This window comes from Oncorhynchus mykiss, chromosome 2 (assembly GCF_013265735.2).
Source record: "Oncorhynchus mykiss isolate Arlee chromosome 2, USDA_OmykA_1.1, whole genome shotgun sequence".
Taxonomy (NCBI): Eukaryota; Metazoa; Chordata; class Actinopteri; order Salmoniformes; family Salmonidae; genus Oncorhynchus; species Oncorhynchus mykiss.
This window is the reverse complement of record NC_048566.1, coordinates 4,391,589-4,415,000: the sequence shown is the minus strand read 5'-3', so window position 1 is coordinate 4,415,000 and position 23,412 is coordinate 4,391,589. Positions and strand designations below refer to the sequence as shown.

Sequence of the window (23,412 nt, the reverse complement as noted above, 5' to 3'; positions counted from 1 at the left end):
ACAGACACAGTGTATCTACTCCACAGTAACATTCCACCACCCTACCTCACAGACACAGACAGTGTATCTACTCCACAGTAACATTCTACCACCCTACCTCACAGACACAGTGTATCTACTCCACAGTAACATTCTACCACCCTACCTCACAGACACAGTGTATCTACTCCACAGTAACATTCCACCATCCTACCTCACAGACACAGCCAGTGTATCTACTCCACAGTAACATTCCACCACCCTACCTCACAGACACAGCCAGTGTATCTACTCCACAGTAACATTCCACCACCCTACCTCACAGACACAGTGTATCTACTCCACAGTAACATTCCACCACCCTACCTCACAGACACAGTGTATCTACTCCACAGTTACATTCCACCACCCTACCTCACAGACACAGTGGATCTACTCCACAGTAACATTCTACCACCCTACCTCACAGACACAGCCAGTGTATCTACTCCACAGTAACATTCCACCACCCTACCTCACAGACACAGTGTATCTACTCCACAGTAACATTCCACCACCCTACCTCACAGACACAGTGTATCTACTCCACAGTAACATTCCACCACCCTACCTCACAGACACAGTGGATCTACTCCACAGTAACATTCTACCACCCTACCTCACAGACACAGTGTATCTACTCCACAGTAACATTCCACCACCCTACCTCACAGACACAGTGTATCTACTCCACAGTAACATTCTACCACCCTACCTCACAGACACAGTGTATCTACTCCACAGTAACATTCTACCACCCTACCTCACAGACACAGTGTATCTACTCCACAGTAACATTCTACCACCCTACCTCACAGACACAGTGTATCTACTCCACAGTAACATTCCACCACCCTACCTCACAGACACAGTGTATCTACTCCACAGTAACATTCTACCACCCTACCTCACAGACACAGTGTATCTACTCCACAGTAACATTCTACCACCCTACCTCACAGACACAGTGTATCTACTCCACAGTAACATTCCACCACCCTACCTCACAGACACAGTGTATCTACTCCACAGTAACATTCTACCACCCTACCTCACAGACACAGTGTATCTACTCCACAGTAACATTCTACCACCCTACCTCACAGACACAGTGTATCTACTCCACAGTAACATTCCACCACCCTACCTCACAGACACAGTGTATCTACTCCACAGTAACATTCTACCACCCTACCTCACAGACACAGACACAGTGTATCTACTCCACAGTAACATTCCACCACCCTACCTCACAGACACAGTGTATCTACTCCACAGTAACATTCCACCACCCTACCTCACAGACACAGACAGTGTATCTACTCCACAGTAACATTCTACCACCCTACCTCACAGACACAGTGTATCTACTCCACAGTAACATTCCACCACCCTACCTCACAGACACAGTGTATCTACTCCACAGTAACATTCTACCACCCTACCTCACAGACACAGACAGTGTATCTACTCCACAGTAACATTCTACCACCCTACCTCACAGACACAGTGTGTCTACTCCACAGTAACATTCCACCACCATACCTCACAGACAGTGTATCTACTCCACAGTAACATTCCACCACCCTACCTCACAGACACAGTGTATCTACTCCACAGTAACATTCCACCACCCTACCTCACAGACACAGCCAGTGTATCTACTCCACAGTAACATTCCACCATCCTACCTCACAGACACAGTGTATCTACTCCACAGTAACATTCCACCACCCTACCTCACAGACACAGTGGATCTACTCCACAGCATCAGCAGTATATTATTTTCTGCTGCGGTGAGTCCCGGTAAACACACCGACCTGCAGACCTGCAGTGCTATCTGTAAAGACCAGCTAGCTACAGTAGTCAGTCAGGGCCAGACACAGGTGATGCATGAGGCTGGTCAGTCAGTTCAGAGAGCATATTTCACTAGCTTGGGGCCATAACGGTTTGTGCTTTATAGCCAACTCCAATGGCTGTGTGTCATAGGAGTTGGCTAAACAGCACAAACAGATCTGGCAGCAGGCTAATATTTCCCCAGCTGGCTAGAGACTGGAGCATTGTGCCGTTCTACAGCTGGTGTTCTCTTGTTAAGGACAGATGATCAACACTTTGGATCTGAGCCAGGATCACAGTTATATCAGCCACTAAAAACCTAGTCAATCAGGCACCCAATCAAGTCAAGTAGCTAACTTGGATTATGAGTATTGGAGCTTGCACTTTTGGGACTATTCCCTGTATTCTATTTTACCTGGCAAACTAAATGAAGAGCAGCAAGAGTCTCAAGAAGCATTTGTCAAATGTATTGATCCAGGTCTGGTTTCCCTTTTGGGTTGTCCCAAAACCAACCTCCTTAGTGGATTGTCCCAGTACTGACCTCCTTAGTGGATTGTCCCAGTACCAACCTCCTTAGTGGGTTATCCCAGTACCAACCTCCTTGGTGGGTTATCCCAGTACCAACCTCCATAGTGGGTTGTCCCAGTACCAACCTCCTTAGTGGGTTGTCTCAGTACCAACCTCCTTAGTGGGTTGTCCCAGTACCAACCTCCTTAGTGGGTTGTCTCAGTACCAACCTCCTTAGTGGGTTGTCCCAGAACCAACCTCCTTAGTGGGTTGTCCCAGTACCGACCTCCTTAGTGGGTTATCCCAGTACTGAACTCCATAGGGGGTTATCCCAGTACCGACCTCCTTAGTGGGTTATCCCAGTACTGACCTCCATAGGGGGTTATCCCAGTACCGACCTCCTTAGTGGGTTGTCCCAGTACTGACCTCCTTAGTGGGTTATCCCAGTACCAACCTCCTTAGTGGGTTATCCCAGTACCAACCTCCTTAGTGGGTTATCCCAGTACTGACCTCCTTAGTGGGTTGTCCCAGTACCAACCTCCATAGTGGGTTATCCCAGAACCAACCTCCTTAGTGGGTTATCCCAGTACCAACCTCCATAGTGGGTTGTCCCAGAACCAACCTCCTTAGTGGATTATCCCATAACCAACCTCCTTAGTGGGTTGTCCCAGTACCAACCTCCTTAGTGGATTATCCCAGTACCAACCTCCTTAGTGGGTTGTCTCAGTACCAACCTCCTTAGTGGGTTGTCCCAGTACCAACCTCTTTAGTGGGTTGTCCCAGTACCAACCTCCATAGTGGGTTGTCCCAGTACCAACCTCCATAGTGGGTTGTCCCAGTACCAACCTCCATAGTGGGTTGTCTCACTACTGACCTCCTTAGTAGGTTGTCCCTGTCCTAACCTCCTTAGTGGGTTGACCCCATACTGACCTCCTTAGTGTCCCCTCCATCATAAGGAGCCCAGGTCAGTTTGTAGAGGACGATGCCCGGAGCAGAGTGACCCCAGCTGACCCGGAAACTCTCTGCGGTGACCTCACTGGCCTGGAGGTCAAGAGGGCCTGGCACAGGGTCTATTAGAGAGATCAAACAGCATCATCAGAACAGTAAGATCAGCTATAACATTAAGTAAAACACACATCACTTCTGACTGGAAAAACTCATACTACAGTCCTATTCTGACCTGGTTAGTACCAATAAAATAGTTCCTAAAGTGCAAACCCTGTCCTGGCACTACTCTGAGAGACTCTGATTGGTTCTTACCGGTGGTGAAGCTGCCAGAGAGGGCTTCTGATTGGCCCTCGTCGTAGATCCCAAATATGGCTACCTCATACTCCCTTGCAGACGTCAGGTCATTCAGAGTCCAGGACGTGACTGGACCCACATCCACCTAAGGGGAAACAGAGACACACAGTATTGACAGAAGAGAGAGAGAGACACACAGTATTGACAGAAGAGAGAGAGAGAGAGACACACAGTATTGACAGAAGAGAGAGAGAGACACAGTATTGACAGAAGAGAGAGAGACACACAGTATTGACAGAAGAGAGAGAGAGACACACAGTATTGACAGAAGAGAGAGAGAGACACAGTATTGACAGAAGAGAGAGAGAGAGAGACAGTATTGACAGAAGAGAGAGAGAGACACAGTATTGACAGAAGAGAGAGAGAGAGACACACAGTATTGACAGAAGAGAGAGAGAGAGAGACAGTATTGACAGAAGAGAGAGAGAGAGACACACAGTATTGACAGAAGAGAGAGAGAGACACAGTATTGACAGAAGAGAGAGAGCGAGACACACAGTATTGACAGAAGAGAGAGAGAGAGACACACAGTATTGACAGAAGAGAGAGAGAGACACACAGTATTGACAGAAGAGAGAGAGAGAGACACAGTATTGACAGAAGAGAGAGAGAGACACACAGTATTGACAGAAGAGAGAGAGAGAGACACAGTATTGACAGAAGAGAGAGAGAGAGACACATTATTGACAGAAGAGAGAGAGACACAGTATTGACAGAAGAGCGAGAGAGAGACACACAGTATTGACAGAAGAGAGAGAGAGACACACAGTATTGACAGAAGAGAGAGAGAGAGACACACAGTATTGACAGAAGAGAGAGAGAGAGACACACAGTATTTAAAGAAGAGAGAGAGAGAGACACACAGTATTGACAGAAGAGAGAGAGAGAGACACACAGTATTGACAGAAGAGAGAGAGAGAGACACACAGTATTGACAGAAGAGAGAGAGACACACACAGTATTGACAGAAGAGAGCGAGAGAGACACACAGTATTGACAGAAGAGAGAGAGAGAGACACACAGTATTGACAGAAGAGAGAGAGAGAGACACCCAGTATTGAGAAGACAGACAGACAGACAGACAGACAGACAGACAGACAGACAGACAGACAGACAGACAGACAGACAGACAGACGTAATATATGGATAACTCTATGTTAAATCCCCTAGTCTTGTTCTAGGTTAAATCCCCTAGTGTTGTTCTAGGTTAAATCCCCTAGTCTTGTTCTAGGTTAAATCCCCTAGTCTTGTTCTAGGTTAAATCCCCTAGTCTTGTTCTAGGTTAAATCCCCTAGTCTTGATCTAGGTTAAATCCCCTAGTCTTGATCTAGGTTAAATCACCTAGTCTTGTTCTAGGTTAAATCCCCTTGTCTTGTTCTAGGTTAAATCCCCTAGTCTTGTTCTAGGTTAAATCCCCTCGTGTTGTCTCTCACCTCATCAGTCTTTAGCCCGTCAGTCTTGGCGTACATGATGCGGTATCCTGTCACCTTCCTAGAGGCAGCTTCCCACGACAGTTTGGCTGAGTTGTGGTCCACCTCAGAGAACACAAGGTTCTTGGGAGGGCTCAGTGGCACTGCAGACACAAAGGGGTTAACTCAAAATGTCATGTTGAAGAGATCAATCAATCAATCAATCAATCAATCAATCAAATGTATTTACAGAGCCCTTTTTCCATCAGCAGACACTACGTGCTATACAGCTACAACTTCTGAAGACAGGAAGACCTTCAGTATATCTGTCCTCAGGAAGACCTTCAGTATATCTGTCCTCAGGAAGACCTTCAGTATATCTGTCCTCAGGAAGACCTTCAGTATATCTGTCCTCAGGAAGACCTTCAGTATATCTGTCCTCGGGAAGACCTTCAGTATATCTGTCCTCAGGAAGACCTTCAGTATATCTGTCCTCGGGAAGACCTTCAGTATATCTGTCCTCAGGAAGACCTTCAGTATATCTGTCCTCAGGAAGACCTTCAGTATATCTGTCCTCAGGATGACCTTCAGTATATCTGTCCTCAGGAAGACCCACAGTATATCTGTCCTCAGGAAGACCTTCAGTATATCTGTCCTCAGGAAGACCCACAGTACATCTGTCCTCAGGAAGACCTTCAGTATATCTGTCCTCGGGAAGACCTTCAGTATATCTGTCCTCAGGAAGACCTTCAGTATATCTGTCCTCGGGAAGACCTTCAGTATATCTGTCCTCAGGAAGACCTTCAGTATATCTGTCCTCAGGAAGACCTTCAGTATATCTGTCCTCAGGATGACCTTCAGTATATCTGTCCTCAGGAAGACCCACAGTATATCTGTCCTCAGGAAGACCTTCAGTATATCTGTCCTCAGGAAGACCTTCAGTATATCTGTCCTCAGGAAGACCTACAGTACATCTGTCCTCGGGAAGACCTTCAGTATATCTGTCCTCAGGAAGAACTTCAGTATATCTGTCCTCGGGAAGACCTTCAGTATATCTGTCCTCAGGAAGACCTTCAGTATATCTGTCCTCAGGAAGACCTTCAGTATATCTGTCCTCAGGAAGACCTTCAGTATATCTGTCCTCAGGAAGACCTACAGTATATCTGTCCTCAGGAAGACCTTCAGTATATCTGTCCTCAGGAAGACCTTCAGTATATCTGTCCTCAGGAAGACCCACAGTATATCTGTCCTCGGGAAGACCTTCAGTATATCTGTCCTCAGGAAGACCTTCAGTATATCTGTCCTCAGGAAGACCTTCAGTATATCTGTCCTCAGGAAGACCTTCAGTATATCTGTCCTCAGGAAGACCTTCAGTATATCTGTCCTCAGGAAGACCTTCAGTATATCTGTCCTCAGGAAGACCCACAGTATATCTGTCCTCAGGAAGACCTTCAGTATATCTGTCCTCAGGAAGACCTTCAGTATATCTGTCCTCAGGAAGACCTTCAGTATATCTGTCCTCGGGAAGACCCACAGTATATCTGTCCTCAGGAAGACCCACAGTATACCTGTCCTCAGGAAGACCCACAGTATACCTGTCCTCAGGAAGACCCACAGTATACCTGTCCTCAGGAAGACCCACAGTATATCTGTCCTCAGGAAGACCCACAGTATATCTGTCCTCAGGAAGACCCACAGTATCCCTGTCCTCAGGAAGACCCACAGTATACCTGTCCTCAGGAAGACCCACAGTATACCTGTCCTCAGGAAGACCCACAGTATATCTGTCCTCAGGAAGACCCACAGTATATCTGTCCTCAGGAAGACCCACAGTATATCTGTCCTCAGGAAGACCCACAGTATATCTGTCCTCAGGAAGACCCACAGTATATCTGTCCTCAGGAAGACCCACAGTATATCTGTCCTCAGGAAGACCCACAGTATACCTGTCCTTTATCTGAATTGTTGAATATTTAACAGTAGGTTTAAGAGGACACTTACAGGTGGTCTGCTGGCTACTCATAGGATCGCTAGCTTCTTCTCCATACATGGCGTAGACTGTCACCGTGTACTCAGTGGCAGGAGTCAAGTCCTCCAGCTGTAGATCAGTTACTGCGTCTGACACCTTCATCTGTTGGTATTAAAGGGGGAAATGGGAAAGCATCGATGAAGGTCCAGATGACACAGTGGTGTGAGTCCCAAATTACAACCTATTCCTTATATAGTGCACTACTTGTGTAGTGGACTAATGTAGTGGACTATATGGGGAACAGGGTATTGTTGGGACTGAAGCCAAGAAGTGCCATCTGGAAGCCTGATTAGTACGGAGAATAATTCAACATGAAACATGTAACTTCTTTGCACTGTCTGAAGACAGCTGTACAGAACGTACAGTATTATTTCTGAGGCACGCAATACTGTAGAAAAAGCAGAGTCGTTTATCTTGTGGAATAATCCGGACCGCGGCTGCACTTTGGAAGGGCCGTGGGCCACACACAGAGAGGTAAAACCAAAGTTCCCCATATTATATATATATATATATATATATATATATATATATATATATATACACTGCTCAAAAAAATAAAGGGAACACTAAAATAACACATCCTAGATCTGAATGAATGAAATATTCTTATTAAATACTTTTTTCTTTACATAGTTGAATGTGCTGACAACAAAATCACACAAAAATGATCAATGGAAATCAAATGTATCAACCCATGGAGGTCTGGATTTGGAGTCACACTCAAAATTAAAGTGGAAAACCACACTACAGGCTGATCCAACTTTGATGTAATGTCCTTAAAACAAGTCAAAATGAGGCTCAGTAGTGTGTGTGGCCTCCAAGTGCCCGTATGACCTCCCTACAACGCCTGGTCATGCTCCTGATGAGGTGGCAGATGGTCTCCTGAGTGATCTCCTCCCAGACCTGGACTAAAGCATCCGCCAACTCCTGGACAGTCTGTGGTGCAACGTGGCGTTGGTGGATGGAGCGAGACATGATGTCCCAGATGTGCTCAATTGGATTCAGGTCTGGGGAACGGGCGGGCCAGTCCATAGCATCAATGCCTTCCTCTTGCAGGAACTGCTGACACACACCAGCCACATGAGGTCTAGCATGGTCTTGCATTAGGAGGAACCCAGGGCCAATCGCACCAGCATACGGTCTCACAAGGGGTCTGAGGACCTCACCTCGGTACCTAATGGCAGTCAGGCTACCTCTGGCGAGCACATGGAGGGCTGTGCGGCCCCCCCCAAGAAATGCCACCCCACACCATGACTGACCCACCGCCAAACCGGTCATGCTGGAGGATGATGCAGGCAGCAGAACGTTCTCCACGGCATCTCCAGACTCTGTCACGTCTGTCACGTGCTCAGTGTGAACCTGCTTTCATCTGTGAAGAGCACAGGGCGCCAGTGGCGAACTTGCCAATCTGGGTGTTCTCTGACAAATGCCAAACGTCCTGCACGGTGTTGGGCTGTAAGCACAACCCCCACCTGTGGACGTCGGGCCCTCATACCACCCTCATGGAGTCTGTTTCTGACCGTTTGAGCAGACACATGCACATTTGTGGCCTGCTGGAGGTCATTTTGCAGGGCTCTGGCAGTGCTCCTCCTGCTCCTCCTTGCACAAAGGTGGAGGTAGCGGTCCTGCTGCTGGGTTGTTGCCCTCCTACGGCCTCCTCCACGTCTCCTGATGTACTGGCCTGTCTCCTGGTAGCGCCTCCATGCTCTGGACACTACGCTGACAGACACAGCAAACCTTCTAGCCACAGCTCGCATTGATGTGCCATCCTGGATGAGCTGCACTACCTGAGCCACTTGTGTGGGTTGTAGACTCCGTCTCATGCTACCACTACAGTGAAAGCACCGCCAGCATTCAAAAGTGACCAAAACATCAGCCAGGAAGCATAGGAACTGAGAAGTGGTCTGTGGTCATCGCCTGCAAAACCACTCCTTTATTGGGGGTGTCTTGCTAATTGCCTATAATTCCCACCTGTTGTCTATTCCATTTGCACAACAGCATGTGAAATTCATTGTCAATCAGTGTTGCTTCCTAAGTGGACAGTTTGATTTCACAGAAGTGTGATTCACTTGGAGTTACACTGTGTTGTTTAAGTGTTCCCTCTGTTTTTTTGAGCAGTGTATTTTAGAAACTCAGTCGAGGTTTCAACTTACTGTTGCGGGTTAGAAGATTAGAATACACAAGGTGCAATTTCAAAATGTGGTGGTACATCGTCAGTTTTTCTCTTGTTGTGTCAGTCACTGATAGTCAGTCAATTAGCCCGTGTCAGTTAGTTTAGCGGACAGCTATCTAAACTTGTTATCATGGTTGAAATACCGACCAGGGGCCCCCATCGATTATGTTAGTCAGTGTCACTCAGATATCATATTAAAAATATACAAAAATCCACCTCATGTCAGAATGTAAAACAGCTCATTTTCCTCTCTGGTCTCATGTCAGAATGTAAAACAGCTCATTTTCCTCTCTGGTCTCATGTCAAAATGTAAAACAGCTCATTTTCCTCTCTGGTCTCATGTCAAAATGTAAAACAGCTCATTTTCCTCTCTGGCCTCATGTCAAAATGTAAAACAGCTCATTTTCCTCTCTGGCCTCATGTCAAAATGTAAAACAGCTCATTTTCCTCTCTGGCCTCATGTCAAAATGTAAAACAGCTCATTTTCCTCTCTGGTCTCATGTCAAAATGTAAAACAGCTCATTTTCCTCTCTGGCCTCATGTCAAAATGTAAAACAGCTCATTTTCCTCTCTGCCCTCTCATGTCAAAATGTAAAACAGCTCATTTTCCTCTCTGTCCTCTCATGTCAAAATGTAAAACAGCTCATTTTCCTCTCTGCCCCTCATGTCAAAATGTAAAACAGCTCATTTTCCTCTCTGGCCTCATGTCAAAATGTAAAACAGCTCATTTTCCTCTCTGGCCTCTCATGTCAAAATGTAAAACAGCTCATTTTCCTCTCTGCCCCTCATGTCAGAATGTAAAACAGCTCATTTTCCTCTCTGGCCTCATGTCAAAATGTAAAACAGCTCATTTTCCTCTCTGCCCTCATGTCAAAATGTAAAACAGCTAATTTTCCTCTCTGGCCTCATGTCAAAATGTAAAACAGCTCATTTTCCTCTCTGGCCTCATGTCAAAATGTAAAACAGCTCATTTTCCTCTCTGGCCTCATGTCAAAATGTAAAACAGCTCATTTTCCTCTCTGGCCTCATGTCAAAATGTAAAACAGCTCATTTTCCTCTCTGGCCTCATGTCAAAATGTAAAACAGCTAATTTTCCTCTCTGCCCCTCATGTCAAAATGTAAAACAGCTCATTTTCCTCTCTGGCCTCATGTCAAAATGTAAAACAGCTCATTTTCCTCTCTGGCCTCATGTCAAAATGTAAAACAGCTAATTTTCCTCTCTGCCCTCATGTCAAAATGTAAAACAGCTCATTTTCCTCTCTGCCACCTCATGTCAAAATGTAAAACAGAGACAGGGACAGGGACAGAGACAGGGACGGGGACAGGGACAGAGACAGGGACGGGGACAGGGACAGAGATCGGGACAGGGACAGAGACAGGGACAGGGACAGAGACAGGGACAGAGACAGGGATGGGGACAGGGACAGAGACAGAGACAGGGACAGGGACACGGACAGGGACGGGGACAGGGACAGAGATCGGGACAGGGACAGGGACAGAGATCGGGACGGGGACAGGGACAGGGACAGAGATTGGGACAGGGACAGAGACAGGGATGGGGACAGGGACAGGGACAGAGACACCACCAGATCCAATAAGCCTGTGGAGCCTCCAGATCACCAGGGTTCTGCTGGTTCTGTTCAGCAGCAGATCTACTGACACAAGGCCTCCCACCCCCAGTGTTCCTGTGGTTTAGGAACTAGGGATTATCCATGCTATATTTCATCAGGAGAAAAGAGACACGGACACCCAGCAGCCCCTCCAGGAAGAACCCTCCCCCAGACCGATCCCACCCAGGCTTGCGGCCCTCCGGCTGGGGTACCTCTTTCTCGTCGGAGGCCTGGTCCTCGGTCAGGGTGGCGTATAGGACCATGTACCCCGAGACGCCCTGCACACCGCTCCACCGCGCCCGCATGGTGTTGTGGGTAACGTCGTACAGCTCCAGGCCGTTCACCATGGGGAGAGCCACTGAGACACACGTGAACACACACAGGAACGAACAGACACACACAGAGAGTTGGCTTAAACCCAGGTGAAAGAGTATGTTTACACACATCCAACTTGGCCCAGGAGGAAAAAAAGAACAAGTGTAGAAAATAGTCTTGCTGACAATGAAAAGGGAGGTGGACTCACATGTGGTCTCGCTGCCACGAAGTGCCTCGCTAGCTGAGCTGGTGTAGACAGCGAACACAGCTAACTGGTACTCTGTTAAGGAGTTGAGATGCCACAGAACCACAGAGTTCTCTGTGCCGTCCACCACAGCCTGGGAGAGATACAAAGAGAGATACACAGAGACTGGGTCAGAGAGATACACAGAGACTGGGTCAGAGAGATACACAGAGACTGGGTCAGAGAGATACACAGAGACTGGGTCAGAGAGATACACAGAGACTGGGTCAGAGAGATACACAGAGACTGGGTCAGAGAGACACACAGAGACTGGGTCAGAGAGATACACAGAGACTGGGTCAGAGAGACACACAGAGACTGGGTCAGAGAGACACACAGAGACTGGGTCAGAGAGATACACAGAGCCTAGTTCAGAGAGATACACAGAGACTGGGTCAGAGAGATACACAGAGACTGGGTCAGAGAGATACAGAGAGATACACAGAGACTGGGTCAGAGAGATACACAGAGACTGGGTCAGAGAGACACACAGAGACTGGGTCAGAGAGATACACAGAGACTGGGTCAGAGAGACACACAGAGACTGGGTCAGAGAGACACACAGAGCCTAGTTCAGAGAGATACACAGAGACTGGGTCAGAGAGATACACAGAGACTGGGTCAGAGAGATACACAGAGACTGGGTCAGAGAGATACACAGAGACTGGGTCAGAGAGATACACAGATACTGGGTCAGAGAGATACACAGAGCCTAGTTCAGAGAGATACACAGAGACTGGGTCAGAGAGATACACAGAGACTGGGTCAGAGAGATACACAGAGACTGGGTCAGAGAGATACACAGAGCCTAGATCAGAGAGATACACAGAGACTGGGTCAGAGAGATACACAGAGCCTAGTTCAGAGAGATACACAGAGACTGGGTCAGAGAGATACACAGAGACTGGGTCAGAGAGATACAGAGAGACTGAACATCTGGAGTGAATACATCCAGTAATATACATTTTTCAAGGAACAGAAACGAAACCTGGAACGATTGGTGAAGTCATTTAATGAGCTAAATGTAAACAACTATCGATTGTACACATTTAAAAAAGGAATAGAAATTAAAAATATAAACTGACACTTTTTTAGGGTTTGAACCGGTTCAGAACTTTATTGTTCTGTTCGGAACAGTGGAACGGAACGATAAAAAATGTAGGATTCTATTCAGAACAAAACAATTAGAAAATAATTTGGGTTCCAACCCCCTTTTGTTTCACCTACAGCAGATGGACATTAAACAACCCTATTGGGTGGGAGAGTAAGATGGAGTGTGTATACCTCTTCAGGCCGTCCTCCCTGGGTAGCAGGGTAGAACACCACACGGTACTTCTCTACACTGCCGGGAGCGTGACTCCAGGACACCCTGAAACTCCTGGCTGTCACCTCTGATGTCACTAGGTCCTGAGGGGCTCCCTGTGTCTCCTGACCTGCAGACTCTCCTGGAGGAACACACATTCAGATAGTACAGGACAGCATCATCTAAGGTGACAGACTGTACAGTATACTGTATGGACATGTTGATGTCACTAGGTCCTGAGGAGCTCCCTGTGTCTCCTGACCTGCAGACTCTCCTGGAGGAACACACATTCAGATAGTACAGGACAGCATCATCTAAGGTGACAGACTGTACAGTATACTGTATGGACATGTTGATGTCACTAGGTCCTGAGGGGCTTCCTGTGTCTCCTGACCTGCAGACTCTCCTGGAGGAACACACATTCAGATAGTACAGGACAGCATCATCTAAGGTGACAGACTGTACAGTATACTGTATGGACATGTTGATGTCACTAGGTCCTGAGGGGCTTCCTGTGTCTCCTGACCTGCCGACTCCTCTGGAGGAACACACATTCAGATAGTACAGGACAGCATCATCTAAGGTGACAGACTGTACAGTATACTGTATGGACATGTTGATGTCACTCGGTCCTGAGGAGCTCCCTGTGTCTCCTGACCTGCAGACTCTCCTGGAGGAACACACATTCAGATAGTACAGGACAGCATCATCTAAGGTGACAGACTGTACAGTATACTGTATGGACATGTTGATGTCACTAGGTCCTGAGGAGCTCCCTGTGTCTCCTGACCTGCAGACTCTCCTGGAGGAACACACATTCAGATAGTACAGGACAGCATCATCTAAGGTGACAGACTGTACAGTATACTGTATGGACATGTTGATGTCACTCGGTCCTGAGGAGCTCCCTGTGTCTCCTGACCTGCAGACTCTCCTGGAGGAACACACATTCAGATAGTACAGGACAGCATCATCTAAGGTGACAGACTGTACAGTATACTGTATGGACATGTTGATGTCACTAGGTCCTGAGGGGCTTCCTGTGTCTCCTGACCTGCAGACTCTCCTGGAGGAACACACATTCAGATAGTACAGGACAGCATCATCTAAGGTGACAGACTGTACAGTATACTGTATGGACATGTTGATGTCACTAGGTCCTGAGGGGCTTCCTGTGTCTCCTGACCTGCAGACTCTCCTGGAGGAACACACATTCAGATAGTACAGGACAGCATCATCTAAGGTGACAGACTGTACAGTATACTGTATGGACATGTTGATGTCACTAGGTCCTGAGGAGCTCCCTGTGTCTCCTGACCTGCAGACTCTCCTGGAGGAACACACATTCAGATAGTACAGGACAGCATCATCTAAGGTGACAGACTGTACAGTATACTGTATGGACATGTTGATGTCACTAGGTCCTGAGGGGCTTCCTGTGTCTCCTGACCTGCCGTCTCCTCTGGAGATACATTACAACGGATCGTTAGAGAATGCATGGTATGGAAAGTTTGTACAGTACACTCTTAGAAATAAAATATGCTATCTAGAACCTAAAAGGGTTCTTCGGCTGTCCCCATAGGAGAACCCTATGAAGAACTATTTTTGGTTCCAACTAGAACCCTTTTGGCACCAGGTTCTACATGGAACTCTACATGGAACTCTTTCCATAGAGGGTTCTAAATATAACCCAGAAGGGTTCTACCTGTAACCAATAAAGGTATTCCTATGGGGACAGCCGAAGAACCCTTTTGGAACCCTTTTTTCTAAGTGTGTATGTCTAAGTGCGTGTTTATTCAGTATGCACTAAATATGGACAGCATTATCATGATTCTACAATGATGATTAAGTGTGAAGTGTATTAAACAGACAGGAGTTATTTCAGCTCAGATTTGTAGTGACAACCTGAGGCCTGCTCAATATTAAAGACTGGGTACTGTGTCTAAATGAATGAGACAGTATGTACTGTAAAGATATACAGTAGTATGGTGAATGAGACAGTATGTACTGTAAAGATATACAGTAGTATGAGGACTGAAGACTGGGTACTGTGTCTAAGTGAATGAGACAGTATGTACTGTAAAGATATACAGTAGTATGAGGACTGAAGACTGGGTACTGTGTCTAAGTGAATGAGACAGTATGTACTGTAAAGATATACAGTAGTATGATGACTGAGACAGTATGTACTGTAAAGATATACAGTAGTATGATGACTGAGACAGTATGTACTGTAAAGATATACAGTAGTATGGTGAATGAGACAGTATGTACTGTAAAGATATACAGTAGTATGAGGACTGAAGACTGGGTACTGTGTCTAAGTGAATGAGACAGTATGTACTGTAAAGATATACAGTAGTATGAGGACTGAAGACTGGGTACTGTGTCTAAGTGAATGAGACAGTATGTACTGTAAAGATATACAGTATTATGAGGACTGAGACAGTATGTACTGTAAAGATATACAGTAGTATGATGACTGAGACAGTATGTACTGTAAAGATATACAGTAGTATGGTGAATGAGACAGTATGTACTGTAAAGATATACAGTAGTATGAGGACTGAAGACTGGGTACTGTGTCTAAGTGAATGAGACAGTATGTACTGTAAAGATATACAGTGGTATGAGGACTGAAGACTGGGTACTGTGCCTAAGTGAATGAGACAGTTTGTACTGCAAAGATATACAGTAGTATGAGGACTGAAGACTGGGTACTGTGTCTAAGTGAATGAGACAGTATGTACTGTAAAGATATACAGTAGTATGAGGACTGAAGACTGGGTACTGTGTCTAAGTGAATGAGACAGTATGTACTGTAAAGATATACAGTAGTATGATGACTGAGACAGTATGTACTGCAAAGATGTACAGTAGTATGATGACTGACGTGCCAACATCTTTGCTCTCTGATTTGATTTGTTCACCTTTGATCTCCTTGTCCTGCTCCTCTACCCGTTCACAGACTATCTGGGTCAGTCCCTCTATGATAGAGCTCATGACGCTGAAGTCTGCCACGTTGTACACATGAGTGTTGTCAGGCTCAGAAGCTATGGCCCTCAGCTCATTCTCATCAGCATTCTTTACACCTGCACACAGGGAGAGAGAGCACTAAGATCAAGATTAAGATCAAGATTAAGATCTAGATTAAGATCTAGATTAAGATTTAGATCAAGATTAAGATCTAGATCAAGATTAAGAACTAGATCAAGATTTAGATCAAGATTTAGATTAAGATCTAGATCAAGATTAAGATTTAGATTAAGGTCTAGATCAAGATTAAGATCTAGATCAAGATTAAGATCTAGATGAAGGTTTAGATGAAGATTTAGATTAAGATCTAGATTTAGATTAAGATCTAGATCAAGATTAAGATTTAGATCAAGATTTAGATCAAGATCTATCTGTTTCCTTTTGTTTCCCTTAACAAAACACAAAGGAAAAAAGTGTATCCAAACGTGTCACCTTGTCAGCCTTTACCTCTAAAACAACTAACTGTGTCCTACCGACAGCATCGAAACAACTAACTGTGTCCTACCGACAGCATCGAAACAACTAACTGTGTCCTACCGACAGCATCAAAACAACTAACTGTGTCCTACCGACAGCATCGAAACAACTAACTGTGTCCTACCGACAACTAACTGTGTCCTACCGACAGCATCAAAACAACTAACTGTGTCCTACCGACAGCATCAAAACAACTAACTGTGTCCTACCGACAGCATCGAAACAACTAACTGTGTCCTACCGACAGCATCAAAACAACTAACTGTGTCCTACCGACAGCATCGAAACAACTAACTGTGTCCTACCGACAGCATCGAAACAACTAACTGTGTCCTACCGACAGCATCAAAACATCTAACTGTGTCCTACCGACAGCATCAAAACAACTAACTGTGTCCTACCGACAGCATCGAAACAACTAACTGTGTCCTACCGACAGCATCAAAATAACTAACTGTGTCCAACCGACAGCATCAAAACAACTAACTGTGTCCTACCGACAACTAACTGTGTCCTACCGACAGCATCGAAACAACTAACTGTGTCCTACCGACAGCATCAAAACAACTAACTGTGTCCTACCGACAGCATCAAAACAACTAACTGTGTCCTACCGACAGCATCAAAACAACTAACTGTGTCCAACCGACAGCATCAAAACAACTAACTGTGTACTACCGACAGCATCAAAACAACTAACTGTGTCCTACCGACAGCATCAAAACAACTAACTGTGTCCTACCGACAGCATCAAAACAACTAACTGTGTCCTACCGACAGCATCAAAACAACTAACTGTGTCCTACCGACAGCATCAAAACAACTAACTGTGTCCTACCGACAGCATCGAAACAACTAACTGTGTCCTACCGACAACTAACTGTGTCCTACCGACAACTAACTGTGTCCTACCAACAACTAACTGTGTCCTACCGACAGCATCAAAACAACTAACTGTGTCCTACCGACAGCATCGAAACAACTAACTGTGTCCTACCGACAGCATCAAAACAACTAACTGTGTCCTACCGACAACTAACTGTGTCCTACCGACAACTAACTGTGTCCTACCGACAACTAACTGTGTCCTACCGACAGCATCAAAACAACTAACTGTGTCCTACCGACAGCATCAAAACAACTAACTGTGTCCTACCGACAGCATCAAAACAACTAACTGTGTCCTACCGACAGCATCAAAACAACTAACTGTGTCCTACCGACAGCATCGAAACAACTAACTGTGTCCTACCGACAACTAACTGTGTCCTACCGACAACTAACTGTGTCCTACCGACAACTAACTGTGTCCTACCGACAGCATCAAAACAACTAACTGTGTCCTACCGACAGCATCGAAACAACTAACTGTGTCCTACCGACAGCATCAAAACAACTAACTGTGTCCTACCGACAACTAACTGTGTCCTACCGACAGCATCGAAACAACTAACTGTGTCCTACCGACAGCATCGAAACATCTAACTGTGTCCTACCGACAGCATCAAAACAACTAACTGTGTCCAACCGACAGCATCAAAACAACTAACTGTGTCCTACCGACAGCATCAAAACAACTAACTGTGTCCTACCGACAGCATCGAAACAACTAACTGTGTCCTACCGACAGCATCAAAACAACTAACTGTGTCCTACCGACAGCATCAAAACAACTAACTGTGTCCTACCGACAGCATCGAAACAACTAACTGTGTCCTACCGACAGCATCGAAACAACTAACTGTGTCCTACCGACAACTAACTATGTCCTACCGACAGCATCAAAACAACTAACTGTGTCCTACCGACAGCATCAAAACAACTAACTGTGTCCTACCGACAGCATCAAAACAACTAACTGTGTCCTACCGACAACTAACTGTGTCCTACCGACAGCATCAAAACAACTAACTGTTTCCTACCGACAGCATCGAAACAACTAACTGTGTCCTACCGACAGCATCAAAACAACGAACTGTGTCCTACCGACAGCATCAAAACAACTAACTGTGTCCTACCGACAGCATCAAAACAACTAACTGTGTCCTACCGACAGCATCAAAACAACTAACTGTGTCCTACCGACAGCATCAAAACAACTAACTGTGTCCTACCGACAGCATCAAAACAACTAACTGTGTCCTACCGACAGCATCAAAACAACTAACTGTGTCCTACCGACAGCATCAAAACAACTAACTGTGTCCTACCGACAACTAACTGTGTCCTACCGACAGCATTAAAACAACTAACTGTGTCCTACCGACAGCATCAAAACAACTAACTGTGTCCTACCGACAGCATCGAAACAACTAACTGTGTCCTACCGACAACTAACTGTGTCCTACCGACAGCATCAAGTCTCACAGCATGAATATACGGTGCCTTCGGAAAGTATTCAGCCTCCTTGACTTTTTACCAAAAATCAAGGTTACATCCTTATTGTAAAATGTATTATATAAAATAAACCCTCACCAATCTACACATAATATCCCATAATGACAAAGCGAAAACAGGGTTTTTAGATATTTTTGCAAATTAAAAATGAAAAATTATTTAAAAAAATACCTGATTTACATAAGTATTCAGACCCTTTGCTATGAAACGAAATTGAGCTCAGGTGCATCCTGTTTCCATTGAACATCCTTGAGATGTTTCTACAACTTGGAGTCCACCTGTGGTAAATTCAATTGATTGGACATGATTTAGTAAGGCACACACCTGTCTATATAAAGGTCCTACAGTTGACAGTGCATGTCAGAGCATAAAACCAAGCCATGAGGTCAAAGGAATTGTCCGTAGAGCTCCGAGACAGGATTGTGTCGAGGCACAGATCTGGGGAAAGGTACCAAAACATTTCTGCAGCATTGAAGGTCTCCAGGAACACAGTGGCCTCCATCATTCTTAAATGGAAGGGGTTTGGAACCACCAAGACTCTTCCTAGAGCTGGCCACCCAGCCAAACTGAGCAATGGGGGGAGAAGGGCCTTGGTCAGGGAGTAACCAGAGTTCCTCTGTGGAGATGGGAGAACCTTCTAGCAGGCTGTCGTGTAAAAGGTACATGACGGCCTGCTTGGAGTTCGCCAAAAGGAACCTAAAAATTCTCAGACCATGAGAAACAAGATTATTTGGTCTGATGAACTCTTTGGCCTGAATGCCAAGCTAGTCAGCATTGCGGCAAAGATGAACAGAGCAAAGTACAGAGAGATCCTTGATGAAAACCTGCTCCAGAGCGCTCAGGACCTCAGACTGGGGCGAAGGTTCACCTTCCAACAGGACAACGACCCTAAGCACACAGCCAAGAGAACACAGGGGTGGATTCGGGACAAGTCTCTGAATGTCCTTGAGTGGCCCAGCCAGAGCCATCTCTGGAGAAACCTGAAAAGACTTCAACAAAGTACTGAGTAAAGGGTCTGAATACTTATGTAAATGTCTTATTTCAGTTGTATTTTCACTGTAGTTCTCCTAAAGACACCATCATGTGTTCATACTACGATAAGGACAACAAGGCCTTGAGTCCTACCAATGGCGAAGAGTTCGATGCCAGCGTCCCTCAGGCTCTGGGCAGGGGGGATCACGTCATCCTGGGACTTCCCATCTGTGATTAGGATACCGACTTTGGGTACCCCGCTCCTGGAGCCTGACTCGGGCTTGAAGCTGTTCTCCAGGATATAGGTCAGGGCCAGGCCTACACAGATACACAGAAATACACTGAGTGGACAAAACATTAGGAACACCTGCTCTTTCCATAACATAAACTGAACAGGTGAACCCAGTTGAAAGCTATGATCCCTTATTGATGTCACTTTGTTAAATCCACTTCAATCAGTGTAGATGAAGGGGAGGAGACGGGTTAAAGAAGGATTTTTAAGCCTTGAGACAATTGTGACATGGATTGTGTATGTGTGTCATTCAGAGGGTGAAAGGGCAAGACAAAATATTTAAGTTCCTTTGAACGGGGAGTGGTAGTAGGTGACAGGAGCGTCAAGAACTTCAACGCTGCTGGGTTTTCCACACGCAACAGTTTCCTGTGTGTTTCAAGAAGAATGGTCCACCACCCAAATGACATTAAGGGCAACTTGACACAACTGTGGGAAGCATTGGAGTCAACATGGGCCAGCATCCCTGTGGAACGCTTCAAACACCTTGTAGAATCCATGTCCCGATGAACTGAGGCTGTTCTGAGGGCAAAAGGGGGTGCAACTCAATATTAAGAAGGTGTTCCTAATGTTTTGTACACTCAGGGAACCCAGATACACACAGATATATAGAGTTACGTAGTTCAGTTACACAGCTACACAGTTACACAGATAGACAGATAGACAGTTACACAGATAGACAGCTACACAGCTAGACAGATAGACAGATAGACAGATAGACAGCTACACAGCTAGACAACTACACAGCTAGACAACTACACAGCTAGACAGCTACACAGCTAGACAGATAGACAGATAGACAGATAGACAACTACACAGCTAGACAGCTACACAGCTAGACAGATAGACAGATAGACAGATAGACAACTGCACAGCTAGACAACTACACAGCTAGACAGCTACACAGCTAGACAGATAGACAGATAGACAGATAGACAGATAGACAGATAGACAACTACACAGCTAGACAACTACACAGCTAGACAGCTACACAGCTAGACAGATAGATAGACAGATAGACAGCTACACAGCTAGACAACTACACAGCTAGACAACTACACAGCTAGACAACTACACATATAGACAACTACACATATAGACAACTACACATATAGACAGATAGACAGATAGACAACTACACAGATAGACAACTACACAGATGCACAGCTACACAGATGCACAGATAGACAGCTAGACAGATACACAGCTACACAGATGCACAGATAGACAGCTAGACAGCAACACAGATAGACAGCTACACAGATGGACAGCTAGACAGATACACAGCTACACAGATGCACAGATAGACAGCTAGACAGCAACACAGATAGACAGCTAGACAGCTACACAGCTAGACATATACACAGCTACACAGATAGACAGCTACACAGCTACACAGCTACACAGCTACACAGCTAGACAGTTTGACAGATACACAGCTAGACAGCTAGACAGCTACACAGCTACACAGCTACACAGCTAGACAGCTACACAGCTAGACAGCTACACAGCTACACAGATAGACTACTAGACAGCTACACAAATACACAGCTAGACAGATACACACCTACACAGTTTGACAGATACACAGCTAGACAGCTACACAGCTACACAGATGGACAGCTAGACAGATACACAGCTACACAGATGCACAGATAGACAGCTAGACAGCTACACAAATAGACAGCTTGACATATAGACACCTACACAGGTTGACAGATACACAGCTACACAGCTTGACAGCTACACAGATAGACTCCTAGACAGCTACACAAATACACAGCTAGACAGATACACAGCTACACAGTTTGACAGATACACAGCTAGACAGCTACACAGCTACACAGATAGACAGCTACACAGATACACAGCTACACAGTTTGACAGATACACAGCTAGACAGCTACACAGCTAGACAGCTACACAGATAGACTCCTAGACAGCTACACAAATACACAGCTACACAAATACACAGCTAGACAGTTTGACAGATACACAGCTAGACAGCTAGACAGCTACACATATAGACAGCTACACAGATAGACAGCTACACAGATAGACAGCTACACAGATAGACAGCTACACAGATAGACAGCTACACAGATAGACAGTTAGATAGATACACAGCTACACAGCTACACAGATAGACAGCTACACAGCTACACTGATAGACAGCTACACAGCTACACAGATAGACGGATATACAGATAGACAACTACACAGCTACACAGATAGACAGCTAGACAGCTACACAGATAGACAACTACACAGCTACACAGATAGACAGATACACAGATAGATAGAAAACTAGACAGCTAGACAGACAGATAGACAGAGAGATGGAAAACTAGACAGCTAGACAGATAGCTAGATAGACAGATAGACAGACAGACAGACAGACAGACAGATAGACAGACAGATAGCTAGACAGATAGCTAGACAGATAGCTAGACAGACAGATAGACAGACAGTTCCCTGATGATGGCTCCACTGGTTGATACATCTAAAAGTCATATAGACTTCCCTCACTAGGCTGCCCTGGGGCGGCAGGGTAGCCTAGTGGATAGAGCATTGAACTAGCAACTGGAAAGTTGCAAGTTCAAACCCCCGAGCTGACAAGGTACAAATCTGTCGTTCTGCCCCTGAACAGGCAGTTAACCCACTGTTCCTAGGCCGTCATTGAAAATAAGAATTTGTTCTTAACTGACTTGCCTAGTTTAATAAAGGTATAAAATAAAACTAACTCTGGTTACCTTTAACAAAATGCTTTACATTCATGCAAAAATCTATAAACAGATTTCAATAAGTCTGTGTATTAAGCATGGCTAAACGTCCCCTCTGGGCTAAATCTACTGTGACCTTTCCTTAGCTGTCATTAGGGATGACGTCAGAGGGAGCTGCTGGTGAATTGTACCTGTCAGTGTGTTGCCTCCCTTATAGGGCAGGTTCTTCACAGCATCCAGGACTGCATCTTTAGTGGTGAAGGCATTCAGATGCCACTCTATCCTGGGGTCCCCACTGTACTGGGCCAGACCTGGGATAAGGAGTACATACGGGAATATAAGACTAATATAAGACTATTGAACCCTGTGACAGTACAGTAAGGCTATTAAACCCTGTGACAGTACAGTAAGGCTATTGAACCCTGTGACAGTACAGTAAGGCTATTAAACCCTGTGACAGTACAGTAAGGCTATTGAAGTCTGTGACAGTAGAGTAAGGCTATTAAACCCTGTGACAGTACAGTAAGGCTATTGAACCCTGTGACAGTACAGTAAGGCTATTGAACCCTGTGACAGTACAGTACAGTAAGGCTATTGAAACCTGTGACAGTACAGTAAGGCTATTGAACCCTGTGACAGTACAGTACAGTAAGGCTATTGAACCCTGTGACAGTACAGTACAGTAAGGCTATTGAACCCTGTGACAGTACGGCTATTGAACCCTGTGACAGTACAGTAGAGTAAGGCTATTAAACCCTGTGACAGTACAGTA

The 23,412-nt window shown here is 45.5% G+C and overlaps 1 protein-coding gene across 5 annotated transcripts in view; it reads right to left on the bottom strand.

Moving 5' to 3' along the window:
* The window catches only part of col14a1a (collagen, type XIV, alpha 1a), a 244,399-nt gene that overhangs the window by 157,381 nt on the left and 63,606 nt on the right, over nucleotides 1–23,412 (bottom strand). For all 5 annotated transcript variants that reach the window (XM_036935521.1, XM_036935515.1, XM_036935520.1 and 2 more), the window contains exons 7-16: nucleotides 22,832–22,951; nucleotides 19,782–19,946; nucleotides 15,677–15,838; nucleotides 12,728–12,888; nucleotides 11,408–11,537; nucleotides 11,097–11,242; nucleotides 7,074–7,203; nucleotides 5,097–5,236; nucleotides 3,622–3,748; nucleotides 3,292–3,431 (exon numbers count right to left, since the gene is read on the bottom strand). In XM_036935521.1, coding sequence (XP_036791416.1) covers nucleotides 3,292–3,431; nucleotides 3,622–3,748; nucleotides 5,097–5,236; nucleotides 7,074–7,203; nucleotides 11,097–11,242; nucleotides 11,408–11,537; nucleotides 12,728–12,888; nucleotides 15,677–15,838; nucleotides 19,782–19,946; nucleotides 22,832–22,951 — 1,421 coding nt within the window. The remainder of the gene's footprint in view (nucleotides 1–3,291; nucleotides 3,432–3,621; nucleotides 3,749–5,096; nucleotides 5,237–7,073; nucleotides 7,204–11,096; nucleotides 11,243–11,407; nucleotides 11,538–12,727; nucleotides 12,889–15,676; nucleotides 15,839–19,781; nucleotides 19,947–22,831; nucleotides 22,952–23,412) is intronic.